The sequence below is a fragment of the Uloborus diversus genome, chromosome 3 (genome assembly GCF_026930045.1).
Source record: "Uloborus diversus isolate 005 chromosome 3, Udiv.v.3.1, whole genome shotgun sequence".
Lineage (NCBI taxonomy): Eukaryota > Metazoa > Arthropoda > Arachnida > Araneae > Uloboridae > Uloborus > Uloborus diversus.
Window position 1 is genome coordinate 30954995 of NC_072733.1, and position 21914 is coordinate 30976908.

The window sequence follows — 21914 nt, forward strand, 5'->3', positions numbered from 1 at the left end:
GATGAAAATATATGCATTCTGAACTATAATATGTGCTCACTTTAAACTGAATTAAATCTGATAGAATATATCTGAAATATTTATGTATAATTACAATCAGCTTTTTACATAAAATGACACACACTTTTTTGTTGATTACGTGGAACTAAAGCACCAAGACTTATTAAATAATAATAAGCATTAATTTAATATCAAGTCATCAGCTTCCAATTAAGCTTTAGTTAAAATCATTCAAAACACTATTTTTTGTTCAACTCTGTTTCACTTAAAGAAATCCAAACAATCTTAATTTAACGTGTTCTTTTAACAATAAAAACTGAATTGCAAAAATCGAAACAGGAAGGAAAAAGAGATTTATTACAATTTGAAAACTCACCCATGTGACGGTAAAAAGTCCAAAAAAATAAACATAATTAGTCGCACATCCTAAATGTACCAAAATATGAGGCCGGTGAATGATAAACTTACACTACAATCAATAAACATTACTAAAGAAACATTTTTCATATGCTGAAAAGAGTTAAGAACGTTGAATGTGAAAAAATAAGAAAGGGCAGACGATAAATGTCCGAATAGAGCAACCAATTTTAAACTAATTAAAAATGAAATTCTAGATGGAAACGTTGTTTTAAGATTTGGACAGCAGCCAAAAAAATCTCTTTTGACACAATTATTAGAATTTTATTTGCTCACCCATATGCAAAATGGCAACAGGAAAGAAATAAAAATTCCTGAATAGCGTTATGTTAATTAACGTTTTAATTAATATCTCCGCTAATTAAAGTCGTACAATTACGAGATTGGTCCTATTGTTTTCTTTGGAAAATTTCGAATTGATCGGTATCTCGTTTGACTCCCGATTCGCAGTGGTTCTCGAGGAGATCGATCTTCAGACAGACAGACGGACGCGAACAGATTTTAATATTATAGTGGATTTTTGATGTATGCAAGTGTAGCTAGGAATTTATGTAAAAACGTTGGTGTCATCATGAAGGCGCTTTGAGAAAATTGCCATTGAATGTAGTAAAAAATTCATTTTCGGTCATTTTTAAACGGAGTTTGTGGCCGTCTCCCTCGTAGTGACACTAATTTGACAGCTGTAATAGTATCTAAGAAGACTATATAATAGTATAGAATTTAAAAATCCATGTCATTATAGGGGCGCTTAACGCAACAAGAACTTTAAAATCTGCAAATTTGAAAAACACGCAAAAATGTGCCACGCCCCCTAAATTAAAAAATTTAATTTCCCAAAAACGGTAAGGCAGACAAAGCTAATATTTTGCACAAACATTACATTCATGATACGGAACAACTTATTTGAAAATAAGAAAAATTAAAAATGTCAACAATTACAACCTGTCTGATCCTTACAGACAATGTCTCTCAAATACATGAAGACATACGGCCATCTTGAATATGTGAACGAAGTTCAGTTCGTTTTCTTCTTACCGATGAAACGATGCATTAGTGCATTTATTTGGTTGAGAATTGCTAAAACAACATTTATAAATTTGAGGTGAAACGATTCACAAAAGGTAAAAAATATTACTATTTTGATTTACCAGTAAATAAACTCTATTAACAGATTGTTTGAATTGATGTTTAAGAGCAAAGCAAAATATATATATATATATATATATATATATATATATATATATATATATATATATATATATATATATATATATATATATATATATATATATTACGAATGCGTAAGTGCCAATTTTTATTAGGACCGATCTGAAGGCAAGAAGGAAATTTTAATTTTTGAGGACAATTAGCCCAGTAAATTTAGGATTTTTTGCACCACAAATTTATAATTAAGAAATACTTGTAGAATAAGTTCCTCATAGCATGTAGAGTAAATTCTAAAAAGTCCCCTAAGTTTGTATGTGAATTTCCATCCAAAATGGCGGATCAAAGATGACCGCCTGGTACTTTTTATTTTCCTTACACTAGGGTCCAAAAAGTAAGCATAATTTTTATTTATGTGAGTAATGTGAGAAATATACATCGAAATAGGGGGAAACGTGATATGCGTGTGCAACACGGTTACAAAATAAGGAAACTACTCAAAAAACGGTAATATTTACTCTTTTATCTTCCCAAAAAATAGTTTAAATGAAAATTAGGCAGATGAGGAGTTTACTCTTTGCACAAAAATTTTTTCTTTAAAAGATGATGCTGAAGTTCAATAGTGTGTAGGGCCACCTCTGACTGCCAGGTACGCTGCACAACGATTACTCATACTTTCTATGAGGTGGTGGATGAGTTGTGGGCTTAAACAGTTCCAAGCATGCTGGAGAGCTCTTTTTAGCTCCGGGGCGGAACTTGGCGGGGGCGAACGGGCTGCAAGTTGTCTCCCGAGCATATCCCAGACATGCTCGATAGGATTCAGATCAGGGGAGTTCGCAGGCCACGTCATTCGCTGGATATTTTCTGATTCGAGGAAGTCATCGACCACAGCTGTTCGGTGACATGGCGCGTTATCGTCCACGAATATGAACTCAGGACCAACAGCACCTCGAAGCAAGCGAACATAAGGCTCAAGAACCTCGTCTCTGTATCTTTGACCAGTGACTGAGCCTGTCTCAAAAATATGGAGGTCGGTGCGGCCATCCAACATAATACCCGCCCACACCATTACTCCTGCTGACGCAAAGTGATGTCTTTCTCTTATGTTTTGCGGTTGGAAACGAGTCCCCTTTTCTCTCCAGATTGTTACCGAACGAGAATCACCCTATAGAGTAAAGCGGGACTCATCACTGAACATCACATTAGCCCACTGTCCCAGACTCCAATGCCGATGTTGCAAGCTCCAGTTTAAACGAGCGTGTTTATGCGCTGATATGAGAGGAATGCAAACTGCGGGTCTTCTGGCATACAGACCGACATGATTGAGTCTCCTGTAAACAGTTTGCCTCGAAATTGTTATTCCTGTGACGGCACTCATCTACATTTTTCCATTGTCACATAATTATATGGAAACTTAAATTTAAAAAAAAATCATTCTGGAGTAACGATTTGCTATCTAAAATGCACAAAAAGTACCATTTTGAGATAACAATGATCTCTTTGTTAAAAAATATAACTTTTCAATGATTTTTGACGATTTTTTATCGTTACTGTGAGTGTTTTTTTTTTTTTTTTTCAATTCTCACTTATATCACAAAACGAATTTGGAGCCACTTCACGATTTATGGTAGTTTCAAAGAGCTAAACGGATCAGCATTGAATTTTCACACTGAAAATTTTGCATTTCAGACAAAAAAAAAACGATTTTGCCGAACATGCATGTTTATAGCTTTTTATGGGGGAAATGTCGGTAAAACACAACTCCAATTCAAACATACATAGCATTTTTGAAACTGAAAAATAACAACTAGTGACTAATATATGAGGAAAAATATTTTTAAAAAAATGCCCCAAAATTTGTTTTTAATATTTATTTTAGTAGAGCTAATGTGTTCTGCAGCATATTACATAGAACACAGAAATTTCAGTTTTTGGTTTCAAAACATATGTTAGAAATTTTTATTGGTTATTTTAGGTTATGTATCAAAACAATTACTTCTAGAACTTGCAGTTTTTTTTTCAGAACTGAAAAATTTTAATTGAATCCCCGAGTTATAAGGAAAACAAAAGGTGCTAGGCGGCCATCTTTTGATCCGCCATTTTGGATAAAAGCTCACATGGGAACTTAGGGGACTTTTCAGGATTTGTTCTACTCATGCTCAGGAACTAATTCTGAAAAATTCAGCTAATTATAAATTTGTGGTGAATCGACCCTATTTTCGGCCTAAATTTACTGGGCTAAATGGAATATTATCATTGAAACGTATGAGCATAAAGAAAAGGAGAAAGGAAGGTGGGAAAGAGAAGGAAAGGGAATAAAAAGCGGATAAAAACGAGTAATCATAGCCACACTCAAAGCAACCTCTGCAAAGAGATGTATTTTGCCTATTTGGGGAAGCAACACAGTGGATATACTTTATGTGGAATCACTCAATGAAGATCCATTGCAGTGTCTGTCATGTTGCAGTTGGGCACATGGGCTGTTTACTGATGGTTGTACTCTTTGCATAAATTGCAAAATTTAAAGTTATCGCGAGCATGCCATTTTTCCTGACAAACTTCCCGTTTTACCCTCAGATACAGAGCAAAATGGAATACGTCAGAGTTTTACATAGTAAGACATTTGTAATTTACCACAAAGTTCTAGTGAATTAATTATAACGGACTTATATTAGTGTTTAGTTTTAACTTCAATTCTGATTAAATTTCAAAATTTGTACTACATTGTTTCATTTTTATTGCAACCCAAAGTTGACTTTCCATCTTGCCCTTCCTTCCCCCCAAAAGTCTTTTAATAAATATTTCTTCATTTTGCCGTAAAATATCGGTTGCAGACGTTTAAAAGCTGCTTGCAGCAATACAACTCTTACGTAAAAATATTAGGGCTCGACCGATGGCATTTTTTGGCCGATGGGCCGATGCCGATTGTTGGCCGATTGTTCAAAGATGGCCGATGGCCGATTGTTTTCCTCCAAATGGCCGATGGCCGATGCCGTTGGCCGATGGCAAAAAAAAAAAAAATCAAACAGAAATAAATTGATAAGATTGTCAGGGATTTAAAGGGTCATTGATTCATTTCACTTAACTTCCTTTCTACGAATAAAGAATTGTAATCACAAAAAAAAAATCAGATTTCGACCTAAATTTCTATTTTACTATCACCAAATTTATACTTCACAAGTTTTTTCGGCACATTTATACATACATATGTACCTAAGAATATATAGATAACCAAATATCCATTTTGAACGCCTCCTCAGTTAATTATCGCAAATTCTCTTGTGACGTCTTCATGCGCGCAAACTTGCGTCACTCAAAAGCGTTATGAAATAGTAAATTGAAAACTCATACGTACGTAGTATGATCTAAAAGTTCGAGGTCAAGTTGTATAAAACCTTACCCTGAATAGTTCACATTACCGAAGCATATATCTATCTACAAAATAGTCACCTTGAACGATTATGCACTTCTGCCAACGTTCGTATAGCTTTTAGAAGCACTCCTGGAAGACATTTTTCGCAAATTCCTGTAAGGCCTCTTGCGCTGCTGCTTTAACTTCATCGTGGGGAAGAAGGCGACTTTCATGTTGAGGATGCACGGTTTGATTGGTTAATACTCTGATATGACAAACAAATAACATAACGTTTCGTCGGACTTAGGTCCATGTGACTTTTACCTGTTCCCAGCAAAAAACCATTTGCATAGACGCCGCTTTTTTACGTCAGGAGAAGATGAAGCTGCATCATAGAAGGTAGCGAAAAATGGCTTCCAGGAGTGTTTCCAAAAGTTATATGAACACTGGCAGAAGTACATAGTCCCTTAAGCCGACCTTTTGAAGGTGGATGTGCTTCGGTAATGTGAACTATTCTGGGTAAGATTTTATACAGCTTGTCCCCGAACTTTTGCATCGTACTACGTACAATCTGTATAGGGCGTAGTTATGCTTCTCCTTTTTTGACTGCTATATGATGAAAGAGAAAGAACAATAGCCAAAAAAAGAAGGAAGAAAAACAAAGAGACTGTTTAATAACCAATTGATTTGTTTTTTTTTAATTGAGCATATAACTAAGATTTCAGTAATGTTGTAATAATGTATGGATTTAGGTACACTAAACATAGTTAAAAAAAATTAAATTACGTTGTTTAATCATTCAAAAAGAAAATTAAGAATAGAACTATGAAACCGTCAACAAATAACGCAATTAAAGTGGAAAGATTGCACGTAGACATTTTTTAGTCATCAAATTAAACAAAAAAGGTAACAGATAAATTACAATATTAAATCAAAATAGTAATATTTTTATACTTATTTAAAATTTATGAATAGAAAAGTTTGCATTTTTCATAAAAGCTATAACAGTGACATACATTTTGCTGAAAAAAAAAATAGCCATGAAAAGAGCAAGGTTCTTAAAACGCAGGTACAATAAACAAACTCAATATTTACACCAAGTTAATAACTGAATACATATACTACTTGATCTGATGTTTGCACACATAGTATTGAACAATTTGATTGTTTAATCTTTTATGAAGCTTTACAAACAAGTTCAAATTAAAATTTTCAATTTAACAATAATTTTCTGAAATTTGAAAAATTTCATAATAGAAAATCCTTGACACTTTTCTATAAAAAACGAAAATAACTTATTCATTGATTTTATATAAATACATAAAAATAGCTACTTACAACAGAAAAAAAATCAATCGCTATTAATGATGCAAAAAAGATGGCAATTTACGAAATATAGGTAAAACAAGTATGAGAAATACGCAAAATGACATTTCTTGACCAAAATAAATAATCGCTAAATATTTAAGAAATGCTTGAAACGACGAGGTAGGGTTAGGGGGGTCACCCTCTGATTTTGGAGTAAATCACACTTCGGCCCCAACCTCTGCCTCATTTTTTTAGTACAGAACAGCTACCACCAACGCCTCGGAAGAGTTTCTGAATCTACTTCAGCACTTCTGAAAAAAAAAAAAAAAAAAATTTTTAGAAGTCCCTTTGATTTCCGAATTATGTCACCATTCAAAACGTCTTTAATCAATTTCTTACATTAATGCCCTAAATTCTTTCTAAACAATAGATAAAGTTTGAAAGAAAAAAATCTCCAATTTTATGAATGGTGTTAGTTTTAAACAACTCAGAAGTACAACTAGAGTTTAATTTCAGAAATTGAGGGAGTGGGAGTAGGGGCACGCAAGTGTTCTCGGAAATTCAAAAAATAGTCGTAAAAATAGAGTTCAAAATAATCATAAACATTGAGCAGAATACTCTTTCAAAACTTGCACCCGAGTTTGTTTTGACGTGCAATGGCGGATTTAAAATATAGCAAATGTTGCAATTGCGCGAGAGGCCCCATAACCATAGGGCCACCGAAGGAGTTACAAAAATGCGAATGATAAATGTTTTACAACTTCTGTGATCCCCAAAATGTATTTCGACGGGCTCCAAACTTGTAACTCCGCCGAAGCGATACAGAAAAGACTGCATTACTGTGATTCATATTACAAATATCGAAAAATTAAAAATTAGCGTCGGTTCAACGGGAATCTAATAAAATGACACAAAAATCGGTTTCGCCACCTCATATTTTTTTCCATGGGGGCCAATTCGGCAGTATATCACCAAATGATCGTCAGTCTGAGACGCATTGAAATAAGTAATTAATAGCCACAAAAAATGAGTTAACAGGCTTTTCGGAACACCCGATCGAAAACAAAAAGGGAGGTGCACAACTGGAACGTCCACAGACCCCAAATACGAAACTTTAACCTTCTACAGATTATCATTTTTGAGTTATGACTTATGACAGATACATAAGTACATCCTGCTGCAAGAAACAACGCAATAATTAACTTGTTTGGTACCTTAATGTAGTATTAAAAACTCTTCTAGGGATGACTAAAAATAGAAATTCATACTGAAATTTAAGTAAATAATTTTATATGAAAACAACAACTCGATTTACTTTGTATTAAAAGTTAGCATCGGCCGCCGATGCCGATGGCTAAATTGTTGAACCATCGGCGCCGATGCATCGGCCAGGCCGATGCATCGGTCGAGTCTTAAAAAATATGATAGAACAGAATGGAGCGTCCTAATTCATCGCCGTTTAAATCATGGTCATGAGAGAACACGTGACGCCAGTGTGACTTATGTCGCTGATATCGAGTGTGATGTTCTCTTAACAATAAGTTTAAATTATATTCCTACATTTTGATTGCCTTGCTGATATGTTCTTTACATATCGTTGACCGGTATAGTAAACCTTCCTAAAATTAGGTGTACCATACGTGGGTTGAAACTGTTTAGTTTTTACTAAACAAACTTGCTTAAAGAGAAACTCCTCTGAATGTATTTTTTTAGTTTCAATCCATGCACTATGGCTTATTTCTTTATTCCCTATTTTTCTTTAGGTTTAGCTCAATCAGGAATGGTATGTGACACGTACAGCAGTTGTGCAATTGTAGAAGACAATGGATTAAGCGCTGCGTTTACTATAGCTCATGAACTTGGCCACGTGTAAGCTTATTTTTACTTAAAACAACATTGAAATATAATACTAACCTGACAAAGTGTAATGGGGAAAAAACGCACACACAGAATGTAAATTATGAACTGAATGTTTTTCATATTTTTATGGGCTAGGCCTTCTAAAATATTGATCAAAAGAGAAATTCGTTCTGAAAATGATTGCATAAATCTTTGCGTACGCTGATGAATGGAAGTTGATGACAGCATTCAATGAACTGGAGACAAAACTTCCCATTCATTCACAGGAAATCCCAAAATTATCTCTACACCCCTTTCAATACTCACGCCGAAACTGTTTTTCTAGAGTTGATACAGCCGTTAAAATTGCTGTAACTCAACTTTCCAGGCGGATATCGTCAATTCAGGACATATGTATATAAGCATTCCAACCGTACACTCTATCTTCAAGATCATAGAAGCCATCTGGGGAATGAAAGATCCAGTAATTTTTCAAATTACCCTTCATGACGTCTTTTAAAAATAAATACTGTTTATGTAGCCGTGGAAACTACTGCTCGGAACGTGTAATTGGGTATCTTGCATGCACTTGTCATCGCGACTTTCCATGCGATTTCTTCTGAAGACTCCAAATAAGCAAAGGGCGAATCCTTTGGCGGCAAATTCCTCTGCAGTTCGTTTTTTGGTACACCGAAAACAGGAAACGGACATTAACGACCAACATTGACTTTTTATCACCTCTGCTCTATGATTAGTTATGAAGGTTTTTTTCTTCAAGATCAAATTAGTGCATAAGAATGGTTGATATTGCTTTTCGATGGTATTGCTAATTTACAGTGTGAGTAGAAGCATTTCACGTCTGTGAAATTGTGCTCGGAGCGAGGGAGAGGTAACACTTCCAAGGCATTTGGTAACACTTCCAAGATCAGAATGACGATGTGTAATGCATACTTCTCAGTTTGATTTTTCAGCAAGTTTTCATCTCCACAGCTAGGAGGAAAACCGAAAAAATAAAAAATTTTATCTATATATATATATATATATATATATATATATATATATATATATATATATATATATATATATATATATATATATATATATATATATATTAAAGTTTGTTTTTGGCGCACGTACCAGAAAATGGCATTTCTTAGAAACATCGAGTTCGGTGACGGATCTAGTTTTCTCTGAAGAACTGAATTTTTAATTAATTTATAAAATAAGGATTCTTTAAACATTTTGTGAGACTCTGGGCACTTTTTAAGAAACTCGTCCGTAATTAATTGCGGAAATTTCGTATGACCCATTTGTAGAATATCCTATTTTGAGTAGCTGGGAAACTGTACGGCTCATAATCATTTATTGAGAAATAGATGGCGTTTTTGCCGCAGTTGTTTACCTCGGGCTCTGAAAAGTTATTCATATTTTTTGTGATTTTGAGCGTTCCATTTATCATTCTAAACAGTAATAACAAATATAGTAATAAGTAAAATAAAACAGTTTGCTGAAAAATAATTAAACGGTAAAAATTTCTTCTGGTATTGATGGCCTGAAGTAGATATCGCTAGTTACTAGCCAATTGAGCTAAGAAGAAAAAATAGCAATAGAAGAGGCTATAGCAGGAGGAGGAAATAGCGACTGCACAAGAGAAAGCGCATTGTACATTGCGGTTAACCAAAACAAAACTATTGATAATCGTGCAAAAAAAATTTCGACGTAGGGGAAGTTGCTGTACCCACGGACGGTTGTACCTATGGACGTTGGTCGGGAAATTATGGGAATTGTCGCGAAAAATCGGATGGGAGGTTCACCATATGTGTCTCAACCCTCGACCGTTTCTCAGGAGGTTTCAACGCCATCAAATGAACATGTAAAATTCTATCGCAATTTTTCGGTTTTAGTAGGATCTAAGTTTAAAAAAAACATGTACAATTTCCTTTTTTTTTTTTTTTTTTGTAGGTCGTGGATTGCATTATTCGTTTTTGTTGTAGGTGTCATGTTACCCTATGCTTTGAAGATGTTGTTTCTGGTTTTTAATGTTGTGAAACTGTGGTCTTGTCGATGTGACTATCTTGCAAAACCAAAATGACGTGCCTTTGTACCCAAGGACACATAACCATGTGTACCTACGGACAGCAATTTTTAGTGCCCTTGGGTCACACCTGAGTCTTCTTACAATGTGAAGTACCTCAAAATGGTGTCTTGTCATAAACGTCCAAATTTTACTTTTCACAACAATGATGATGAACTTGAAGTAGGGCTTGAAGACATAGAGTTGAAGTAACCCCCATCTCTTGTAGTATCTACAGACCGTCAATCCCAGCTATTTTCATTTGAAGTCGACTTTCTGGGGTTTTGTTGGGGCAATCTAAACTGAGTTTTTTGTAATGGGTTAATGTTGTTAAAAGTTTCAATTTTTATATAAATTGAAGTAATTATATAGGTACATAGAGAGTCATACTAGACATGTATCTGGTTAATTTTTTGTTTAAAAACATATTAGGCTCTTTTAAGAATAATAAAAAAATTTTAAACAGTTCATTGATGTTAAAAATTAAGGATAATTTTTTAAAAAATGAAAAAAAAAATCCTTCAGTATTCGGTTGATTTTCAAAGTTTGATTTCTGTTGGATTTTTTTATTTAATATTATTTTCAATGGATATTTGAAGTATTTCAATGTAAAATGGCTTATGAATATGTATTGAGTATAATTTAGTTCCTACCTATTTACCTATGTACCAGACCTATTTATTTATTATTTTCTTATATGTCCATGGGTACAATGGCCTCTGTCCGTGGGGTTAACCCACGGACAAAAAAGTGATTTTAAAGAAAAAAATTTTGCAGTTAAAAACTTTGAGGTTTTCACCTGTCGAAAATTGCCGAGTTAGATAATAAGTTGTAGATTCTGCCAGAAAATGTTACCGATCGATTATTCATTCACAGTGACCAGCAAAAATTGAAAAGTAAATTTTGTCCTTGGGTACAGCAACTTCCCCTATATACCATAAACATCCACTGTCACACTTATGGTGGAAAATTTCTTAGTACGGATATCGGTAGTTTTGTTTCGTCCATCCACAATACACTCTGCGTTTTCTTTTGTATAATCACCATTTCCTTTATTATCTCAATTGACATACAACTATCACTTTCTACATCAGAAAATTATAACGAGAAAGTTTTTAATTTTTTTATATCAAACTGCGTTTTATTTCACCTGTTAGTATTTTTTGTTATTAATGTTTAGAATGGTAGAGATTATTCTCGGACACACTGTATTTTAATACGATTGAAGAAAATGATCACCAAGTTGTCGACAAAAGCGAAGCAACCACTGAGGCCAACTGCCAAACGGAGGCTGCCGTCAGTCTAGCAGAACTCTTGTAATTTAAAGTTGCCATTTTTATTTATTTAAATACAGTAATTTTGAATAACCACTTGATACCAGGTTCATCTTTCAAGTTTCCAACTGGTTGCGGCTTCATGTAAAGCATATCTTCGGTTCCTTGTTTTTTTTATACCTCTTGCCCCAAGACAGGGGAGAGGTTCACCTACCATTTGTACTGGTTATCTCCAAATTTTTAATTTTGGCATTTACATCCCTTCGCTTCTCACTGCCTCAATTTATATCTTAATTTTACAGATCAATCAAACTATTATTGGTTTCCGAAACCTTCGTGCTCAATAACCGGAACAGGCCGAGAAAAACAAAAATAAATCGGTTATCCATTCTTTATCCAGGGCATCGAAAAATAGAGATTTAAATTTAAATATCTGCCAGTGGTTACATTATACAGGTATACCTGGTAATATGGATAATGTCATATACGCGATTAAATAGTGATTATTTTTTCTCTGAATGTAGTGCTGAAAACTTTCGAACCATTAATTATTACGATAGACTTAATTAAAACTTGTTCATGTTTGCCAAGCAAACTCAAAAATGAGTGAATTTTAAATTAATGTAAGATTTATCTTATCTCGCTCCAAAGGGCAGCCTACGACTAAATTGCTTTTATTAAAAAATAATTTAATTTCTGATTCATATCCAAATCCTCCTGTTAAAAGGACTTTCAGTGCATATCTTGGGCTCCACCCAGTATTTGTATTTCGTCCTTCAATGCGAGCTTATATCTCATTTGAATATGCCTACACAAAGCTATTCATGAAATGCAATTGGCACTTGTTTTTAAATCATCTGCATTTTAAATGCACTAAACACTTACGTAAAACATTTGACATTTTGACACCAAATTACTTTCTCTTTTGCCTACTTCACGGTATTCAAACTACATCTTAAAATAGCAATTTATATAAGTTTATGGTTAGCTCGGTCAAACACAGTATTTGTTGAAAGATTTTTGTGAGAAAAAGGGGTTAAAGCACAAATTTTTAACGAAGTTTTACTAATAGGATATCTCTTTAAAACATGTGCAAGTTTTGTGGAATGTAAGTCTCATCAAAGACATCGCGAATTGGGCAGAAGTTCACTCTGAAAAGCGTCATAGGAAAGTGATAGTTAAAAAACAAAGTGTTAAATATCACACCATATAGGTGGGAAAAATGTTAAAACATAAATTTTCAGAAAATTTTTACTAACGTTTATATATCTGGGAACGTGTATTGAACATATCCGCAACAAGTAATGTAAAAAACAAAAAATAATAATAAAAGTCAATTCCTGCTTAGATCAACAAAGAACATTTTTCATTTTAGTCATTTTTTATTAAATAATTAAAATTCTTTCTCCCATATAAAACTAAATTAATGAATTAAATTTATCTAATGAAATAATATTTGGAACAACTGTAATAACATCATGTGTCATCCACTACAAGTTTTAAAAAATGTATTTGAACTGGAGTGAATGAATACAAAATATTTTATTAACGATTTCAAATTTTAACTAAATGTACAATTAGACAGGTAGTTATTAAAATAATGGAAACACCTGTGAATAAAAGCGAGTTTTTGAATGTGCTTCTTAAGTAATAAGGAATAAAACTAGAAATCCGGTTTTTTTAGAAATAGCAATGTACATATTCTGGTAGTATATGGTGGCTTAATTGGTTTTTTTTTCCGACTGTTTTCATCTTTACTCTTGCCACTTTTTCTTCTCACAAATAAGGAAAAAAGATTATGGCAGTATGCAAACTTTTAAAAACAGAATAGGCTTTAATAAACTAGCTTAATGAGCATGAGCGACAAGCAATCCCATATTAATTTCAAATGCGTAAATATGCAAGTAATATTGCGTGGTGAGTATAACATAGTAGAGCTAGAGTGGTCTAAAAAATAAAGCACTAAACGGAATCATGGTCACTTAATGCTGCACAAATCATGATTTATAAAGAACGGTCAACGGACCTAGCTCTTATTTACAGTTGTAAAGCCATTGAAGTATCTGATGAGAAGTTTTTAAATGACATCGTGCAAAAACCCACGAAAAATAGGTACAAGATTAAAATAATGGTGGTTATTTTTTTCCTCATTCCCTCCCCCCCCCCACTCCTTTTTTTTTTTTTTTTTTTTCGTTTTGAAGTCATTGTGATATTAATACAAATTTACGAGTTATTCATTACTTTTAAACAAATGGTATCAATTTATAATTACAGAGCCATGGAGATTGTTTGTTAAAAAAATTTTTTAATGTTTTCACATTAGGAACGAATGGAAAAGAAAGCCGCAATTTTCGTTTTGGAAAATCCCTCCCAGAATTTTTTTCTGGCTGCGCCACAGAATCTGAGAAGTCCTAAACTTAGGGTTAAACAATATTGAATAAGTTTGAATGAAATAAATCCTTCAAATAAAATTTAATTTTTCACAATTTCTAATTGACCGATCTATATGACCGATTTTACATTTTTCTATGAGCTTCGTTCGATTTTCGAGCATTTATCTTTGTTAAGAAAACAAAACCAAGGCCGTAAGCAGACTTTTGTTTCGGGGAAGGTTTTACCAATACAATTGTGAAATCTATATGGTCAATAAATTTTTATTCATTTTTTCTTCAGTTTTTTTACAGTATGTTGTTTAAATGCTACTTAAAGGGATTGCTATTCGTAGGAGCAAATATAAAAGGTAACATATTTTTTAAATGAAAAAAAAATAATTTGACCATTACATAAATTCCCCCTGTTAAATACTTGATTTCTTAAAAAAAAATGTGTGTACACATTGCACGCGCATTAGAACTAATATTTCTGAAATTCATGTTTTTTGACACTTAAAAAGTGAGTAAAATATAGAGTTTGGCCCTTTAAAATATAAAGAATTTCGATGTTTTGTTTGCGTCAGGTATTCTCTTTAAATCTGAATAAAAAGAAGGTTTTGTTAGAGATGATGTTCACAATAACTTCAATAAAAATACTACTGCAGATAAAGTACTGAGTTTGTGCAATTTGTCAGTAATAATAATTTTATTTTAAATAAAATAAAGAAAAAAGAAAGTAAAAAATATAATAGCTATAATAAGTTTTTCAGCAAAAAAAGTAGAATAAGAAACATATTTTGTAATAATTTTGAAAATTTTCGGAGGGGGTTTAAACCCTAAAACCCACCCCTATAAAATACGGCTGTGAACCATTCCGACAAAGGCTTTTGTCGCATGTCTTTCCATCTACGAACTCGCTTATTTAAATTGAAAAAGTAGGTCTTTGTAGTCCTGAGACACGTGCTTGCAGTTTCCTGTGAATTTATGCCTATTAACATTATTTTATTTTATTTTACTTTTCATCACGAAGATATCTATTTAATTTTCCTAGTCATTATAAATTCCCGAAAACTACTATTTAGCAGATGAGAAAAGTTGTCACTTATTTACGAAATTATTCTATTCATGCATTAGCTGAACATTCGTAAAGCGTTACTATGTTAGAATCATATCTCTCTCATTATGTGAAAAACGGGATTCTTTCTTCAATAAAGTTCCACTTCAGAACAAGTATAAAAAATGTCTCTTCTTAATTTCTAAATTATAATTCCTCATGACAACTAATACTGAGAATTTGAATTCAGTACGTATAAGCGAATTCATTTCAAGGATGTAATTTTTCATTTCGCAAAATTCTTTCTAAACTTCGTATTCACAATACGCTTTTTGGTATTGTCACATGGTCCGGGTTTTCGCTTCATGATTAGAGGCTTAAATATGATTCTGTGTTTTTCCTGAACTTGATGAAATTAGGTTGTTATGTAATCTAATGTACGAAAAGAAGTTGATTTATTATTTATTTGAAAAAGTAGTGTAAAATTTTCAAGCGTTCTCAGAACATGATTTAGCTTTAAGAGAAAAGTTATACGTTTGCTGGAAGTTTTATTTTCTACTATTTCTGATACTTTTTTCTTTTTAAAATCTCAGTCTGGATTTTGAAAGAAAATAAAAAAAGTGAACATGAATTTGTAGTACTCTGTATGTGTGTGCGTTTTCTCCAATTGTCTAAAAAACTTTTAAAACCTTGTATCGATCATTATTATAATTCTGGTTAAAATATTCATATTACATACACGATAAATTGGCAGAGTAGGCGGTAAACTTCTCTTCCGTATCCAGGTATTTAAATCACAAGAAAATTTTGTAATCTAAAACGATGTTTTCCTTATTTAATAATTATTTTTATCTTTTTCATGAAAATAAGATTTTTAAATGATCCAACACACTGGACACTTGCCTTAACGAGTATTTGCCCCGCTATCACAACACACAAAAAAATAAATAAATAAATAAAACATCATGTAAAGTCAGTATTTCTGTCGTTAATATCTCATATTTGGAAGAAATTAAACAAATATGTTATTGAAATTTGAGGAATATTTCACTAAGAAGCCTGTTTTTCTTCAGTGAGGTGTTCTCTTTGATCATAATAAAAGAAATTTAAAACAAAAGTTATAGGAAAGTGAAGATAAAGATAATTGTTTTTATATACATCCAGATCCTTGTTAAATAAAAGGCATGTAAATATCTAAGAAGTAATATTTGAAGAAAAAGAACTTATTAATTTAAGAAGAAAAAGTATTTTTTAATTTAAGAAGAAACAGTATTTATTAACTTAAAGGAAAAAGTATTTATATTCATTAAGAGGAAAAATATTATTTTAGTTTATTGCTTTTCAGTTCGACGTTTATCTTTACCCAATAGCTCTAAATTTTGAAAATGTATATTATTTTTTGACCTGTACAGAAGAGATTTTTTTACAATAAAAAGTTAATTACAATTAAATGTATAATTAAATTATTTAACGTATAATGGAACCAAGGAGTTATATAGAAAAAAACTGCTTTTGTATTCACAGAATGAGTATTCCTCACGATGACGACTCTAAATGCACTCGTCATCACCCAGAAAAGAGGAAACTTCATGTCATGGCCCGAATGCTGGATTACAATAGTCATCCTTGGAGCTGGTCAGAGTGTAGTAGGCAATATCTGACAACATTCTTTGAGTAAGTAAATACTTTTATTCAGAGAATTTTAACGTCTCTACAAGAGTATTTCACGCATGGAAAATTGAAAATGTGGCTCAAAAATGTAATCAATCGTATTTTCCCGCTTTGTATTTTAAATGCAAAGTTAGCACATTGAAAATTGGGGAAGCAATTTTAATTTTAAGAATAACACGCTTGAGTGTTTTTCTTTACGTAGATATGAGGCAGTGAGAAGCAAAGGTGTTTTCCCATTTGGTCCAAAAAAGAAGGGTGTTTCCCATTTGGTCCAAAAATTTCTCGTGGTTTTGACTGACAAGATTCTCTTGATGTGTTTGACAGTTTGGGCCAGTTGGAACCTCACCAAAGGGATGTAAGTAGCAAAATTTGAGATAACCAGTACAAATGGTAGGTGAACCACTCCTCTGTCTTGGGGTAAGAGATAGTACTTGTAGCCCTGGTAGGTTCTATCATACAAAATGATTTCGAAAAACTTTTCAATGAGATCTTACCTAGGACCTTAACTCTAAACGCGTTTTACTCAAAACTTGAAACTGTCCACTTACTTCCCTCTTGCTTCTCACTGCCTCATAGGTATTCTTTTAAATTTGTTATTTGCCCTAAATTGGAGGTTCCCAACCGGTGATCCTTTGGGGCCAAATGCTGCTTTCTTCCTATGTCTGCTATAATGAAGTAGCATGTTTTGCTTCTTGATTGAGGTTCTTCCAGGGGCGGACTGGCCCGCTGGCCGATGCGCCCTCCCGCCTACGTGTCCTTGCGCCCTCAAACCTCAACACTTTTTTTTATTATTATTTTAATTTTTTATTTTTTTATTTTAATTAATTTATTTATTTATTTTTTGGGCAAATCCCTCCCCCCCCCCTTTTTTTGCGCTCACAAACCTGTGCGACTTCACTTCGCTTTTTCCTTTCCTTAAACTTGTAAACCTGTGTACCTTCGGTTTTTTTTTTCTTTTTCTTCCTTTCTTCTTCTCCCCTCCCCCCCCCCCTTTTTTTTATTTATTTATTTATTTTTCCTTTTTGCCCCTTTCTTTTTTGCACCTTTTTTTCTGCCCCCTCTCGAGGCCAAGGCTGGTGCCCTCTTGCGGGACCCTGTCCGCAACTGGGTGCGTCTTGATTATTGATTAATATATAGTTATTAAAAAACTACAATCAAGAAACATCCAATACACGCTACTTCTTCATAGCACACATAGGAAGAAAGCATTGTTTAGCCCCTGGATGGCGGAGGTGTCGCTACTTATTCTACGATACAGGACTTTAGACCAAAGGTGTTCTGTGAGAGCCTCGGTGGAAATCATAGACCCTTAAAAGATTTATGGTGGTAATCCGCCGTAGAATCCGGTGACTGCTTATAAAGAGGTAATATTTTCCAGTGATTAAATCAAATTACGTCTCCTGTTGAAAAACATTATGTAAATGCATTTACCCTGATGAATACTTATATGTATTGAATTTATCTTTAACATAATAGTTATTAGAACATACCGCAGCATAATCATATAGGACTGCGGACGTCGCACAGTCTGCAGTCAGTGATCACGTGACTGTTTTTAATTATAATAGTTTTTTAGTAAATAACTAGAATAATCTTAATCACTAGTTTGTTTTTGATAATTTGTTGTATTTGATCATCTTTTAATTGAGTTACATTTGATAAGACATATGTAATAATGTAATGGGTGGTCCGTGGTAATTCAATTTCAGACTGAGTGGTCCGCAGACACCTGCAGGTTGGGAACCCCATGGTATGTAATAAATAAAATATTATAATGTATATCTCTTTTTCTTACAATCTTCAATTTCATCGTTATAAAGTAGGTTTTTTATGAGATTGATCACTATTGTGGTCTTCACTATTTTTAACCGACTTCAAAAAGGAGGCGGTTATCAGTTCATACCGTATGTATGTTTTTTTTTTTTGTTTGTCCACTCATAGCGTCTCACCTAGTGAACCGATTTTGATGATTCTTTTTTTAATGGATAAGGGATTGCTCAACGTAGGTCCCATTACTTTGTTTGACCATATTTGTTCTTTAGAAAAAAGTTATGGGCAAAAAACAGTAAATTTTCCTATTAAATGATTAAAATGATATTGTAGCAAAGTTCGCACTTTTCATCCGTGGATAACGGTGGCTCAGTGGTAGAATTCTCGTCTCCCACATGAGCGACCCGGGTTCAAATCCCGACTAGGACAAAGTGAATTTTACTAAAATTTCGTTTCTACTGTTTCCCGTATTTTCTCGAATGTTCTATCAATTTCTGTATCTTTTCAAGTCTGGAAAGTTCCAGCACTTTTTCAAGTTGTATATAAGGAGATGTAACGTTCATTCGTGGTTCTGAATAAAGATCTCGAGTTGAGACTAACGAGTATTCGCTTCATTTGGCTTTCACATTGTCTTCGCTATCTTCATCTACGCGACAATATGAGACTCATTGTTATAAAAGTTTGGTGCCATATAACTGTAACATTAATAGTAATTGTAATGATAATTTTGAATAAAGGCTTTTCTAAAGCAATACAGTGATGTAGAGTCGCACTTCTTACTAGGTAACTTCTTACTTTTACTGAAATATCTACATTTACACTAAAAAGAATGAAATAAAAAAATTTTGAAAAAAAAATAGAACCGACTTCAAAATTGCTCTAAAAAGTGAAAAATAATTTTATTCTTTAAACACCATCGATAATACTTTTAAACATAATTTTTGAAGTTGGCGCAAAAACAAAAAATAAAATCCATTGTAACCATGATTCGTTCATATTTTTATCAAAAAATCATCCAAAGTTAGGAACGAAACATTTATATCGTTACTCAAATATGCTGTCATCAATGCGTAATGCATGTGGTAGTGAAGAAACTGGACGTAGTTAAATTTATACTTGTAGTTGAGTTATGGCTGTGAATGATTTTATCGATCGTTTTTGCGCCAACTTCAAAAATTATGTTTAAAAGTATTATCGATGGTGTTTAAAGAATAAAATTATTTTTCACTTTTTAGAGCAATTTTGAAGTCGGTTCTATTTTTTTTTTTTTTCAAAATTTTTTTATTGTACATTTTACTCCTTTCACTTTAGTTAATTATTGTGTCTTTTAAATCTGCCATTATTATTTCTTTTCAACTCAGAAAAAAATACAATTCTGTTTTTCTGTATTTCTTATCAGTGTTGGTTACGGACATTGCTTGATGGACAGGCCAGGAAGAAATTTGCTTGTACAAGATGACCAATTCCAACAGCCTCCTGGTCAACTTTACCCTAGAGATCGTCAATGCGAACTAGTATTTGGACCTAGGTCTAGAATTTGCCCATACATGCCCGAATGCAAACGCTTATGGTGTACTATGGACGATACCCCCCAAGGGGGCTGTCGGACACAGCATATGCCCTGGGCTGACGGCACTCGGTGCAGCGAAGGAAAGGTAATGAATTCACTTCGGAAATTAAATGGAATTTATATTGATTACTTTTTACCTCACTAAAGCTGATTTCGAACAGGAAGCAACAGTTAGAAATACTGTGGTTAGACGCAGTATTTAATGATACTTTCCCCTCTCTCTCTTTTTTTTTTTTTTTTTTGCACATTGTGCGGAGGAGCAATCCCCAGGAATGAAAATTTGTCGTTGCTTTCAGTGTTGAGTCTACAGCAGTCGATTTAATATTTTTATATACATGGCGCCAGCTTAAGTCCATTGCCCACTCCCCCCCCCCCATGTCAAAAAAAAATTCTGATAAAAGTTAAGATGCTATGCGCTACATAATGAAGCCATTTAAATCTTCACATGGCGGCAAAACTCGGAGTTAGCGTTCTTATCTCATAAGCGGTAGGAGATACGGGGAAAAAGTCAATTTCAAAGTTCCTTTGCATCTTCAAATTAAGAAATCAAAGTCATTTTCAGCGCAGTAAAAAATATAAAAAATAGTAGGCACAAATGATTCCAGTTACAAGTCGTCGGGTGAAGTGATTGTGTAGAATGTCCTTAACGTTCAACTTATCTGAACCCTTAGACTTTTTTTGATAGGAATGCATCACAAAACGAGTGCCCCTCCACCAACATGCCAGGACCTTTGAAACTGTGTTACGTATGTATACCACATGCAATATACCGACATCCTGGTTATGCAATCCAGAGCAGTGGCGCCCACAAGGGGGATTATGGCGCAAGTTGCGCCACCAAAATTTGGGGGGGGGGGATTTTTTAATTTTTTTAAAATTTATTACTTTCAATTTATTTATTGATTTATTTTTAATTTGAATATTTTTTTTATTTTTTGTTTATATTTAATTTAATTTATTTATTTAGTTTGTGCGTGTGTGTATGTGGTATGTCATTGGCGGAGCACATAACTTTTCTAATAAAATTATAATTATAATAATACTTAAACGCAAAAAATAAATAAATAAATAAATTAAAAAAAATAATAATAATAATAAAAAAACTTAAAAAATAAAAAAAGGAAAAAGGGTTGAGAAATGGGGGGGGGATTTGCGCCATTGAACTTGGGGGGGGGGGATGGACATCCCTGATCCAGAGACTGCAGTTTCATCCTTGTTATGGACACATTAGTCAGGAATGGATAGTAATTGAGCTGAAGGCAGATGTCACGAACTACGGTAGGGGCGATAACCTACTGCTCAATGTATTACGTATGCTTATGACAACATATCACCTGCCAGGTTGTACAATGTGCAATAAGAAGTGCAGTCCCGTGTTCAGATGTGTATTTCTACAAAAATACATCATAACTAGCATTGCAGGTAGATACGCTCATTTCCGGTATGTGCATTTTTTTTCAGTGCGATCAAACAAAAGTGCATTTTACACCTACTGTTTTTAACAATACTATGCGGAAGGTGCCTTTTCTGTACAAATGTGATGAGACTGAATAACTGTGTACTTGACTTTTTTCCTGCATCACGTACAGTTTCTGAGCTAAGAGCGCTAACGATGAGTTTTGCCATCAGAAGGCGCTGTAAGCGGATTCAATATGAAGCGCATGGCAACTTTACTGTGCTTAGACTCTACTCATATGATTATACTCTCATCGTTCAAAAGTTATTTGGGTGGCAACAGACATTAGCGGGAATCCTGTACATATATATTGAGGAGGGGAGCAAAAGTAAATGCTTTCTAAAAGTCTGTGTAACTTCTACCAGAAAACTATTTTTCCAATAAAGTATTTCGGGAAAAGAATTCTTCAAAACTCGATAAGTTTTAATTGATCTTTCTTAGTTCCTTCTCGAGCCTCATTTTACTAGAGCCGTACTGTAATATTTGACCCATCGAAGTCAAACACGGCGCGCGCACAGGGCAGCAAAAGTAAGCAAAGCCACTCTGCTTTGGCTCTGCTTGCTTGGTGACATATGTCATGACCTGACTACATT

General features: G+C 33.5%; 1 protein-coding gene across 2 annotated transcripts in view; it reads left to right on the forward strand.

Moving 5' to 3' along the window:
- The first annotated feature begins 16401 nt into the window (after positions 1–16401).
- The window catches only part of LOC129219188 (A disintegrin and metalloproteinase with thrombospondin motifs 15-like), a 94175-nt gene continuing 88662 nt past the window's right edge, over positions 16402–21914 (forward strand). For both annotated transcript variants that reach the window (XM_054853510.1, XM_054853509.1), the window contains exons 1-2: positions 16402–16528; positions 19695–19950. In XM_054853510.1, the coding sequence (XP_054709485.1) occupies positions 16449–16528; positions 19695–19950 (336 nt within the window). In that variant the 5' untranslated portion in view covers positions 16402–16448. The remainder of the gene's footprint in view (positions 16529–19694; positions 19951–21914) is intronic.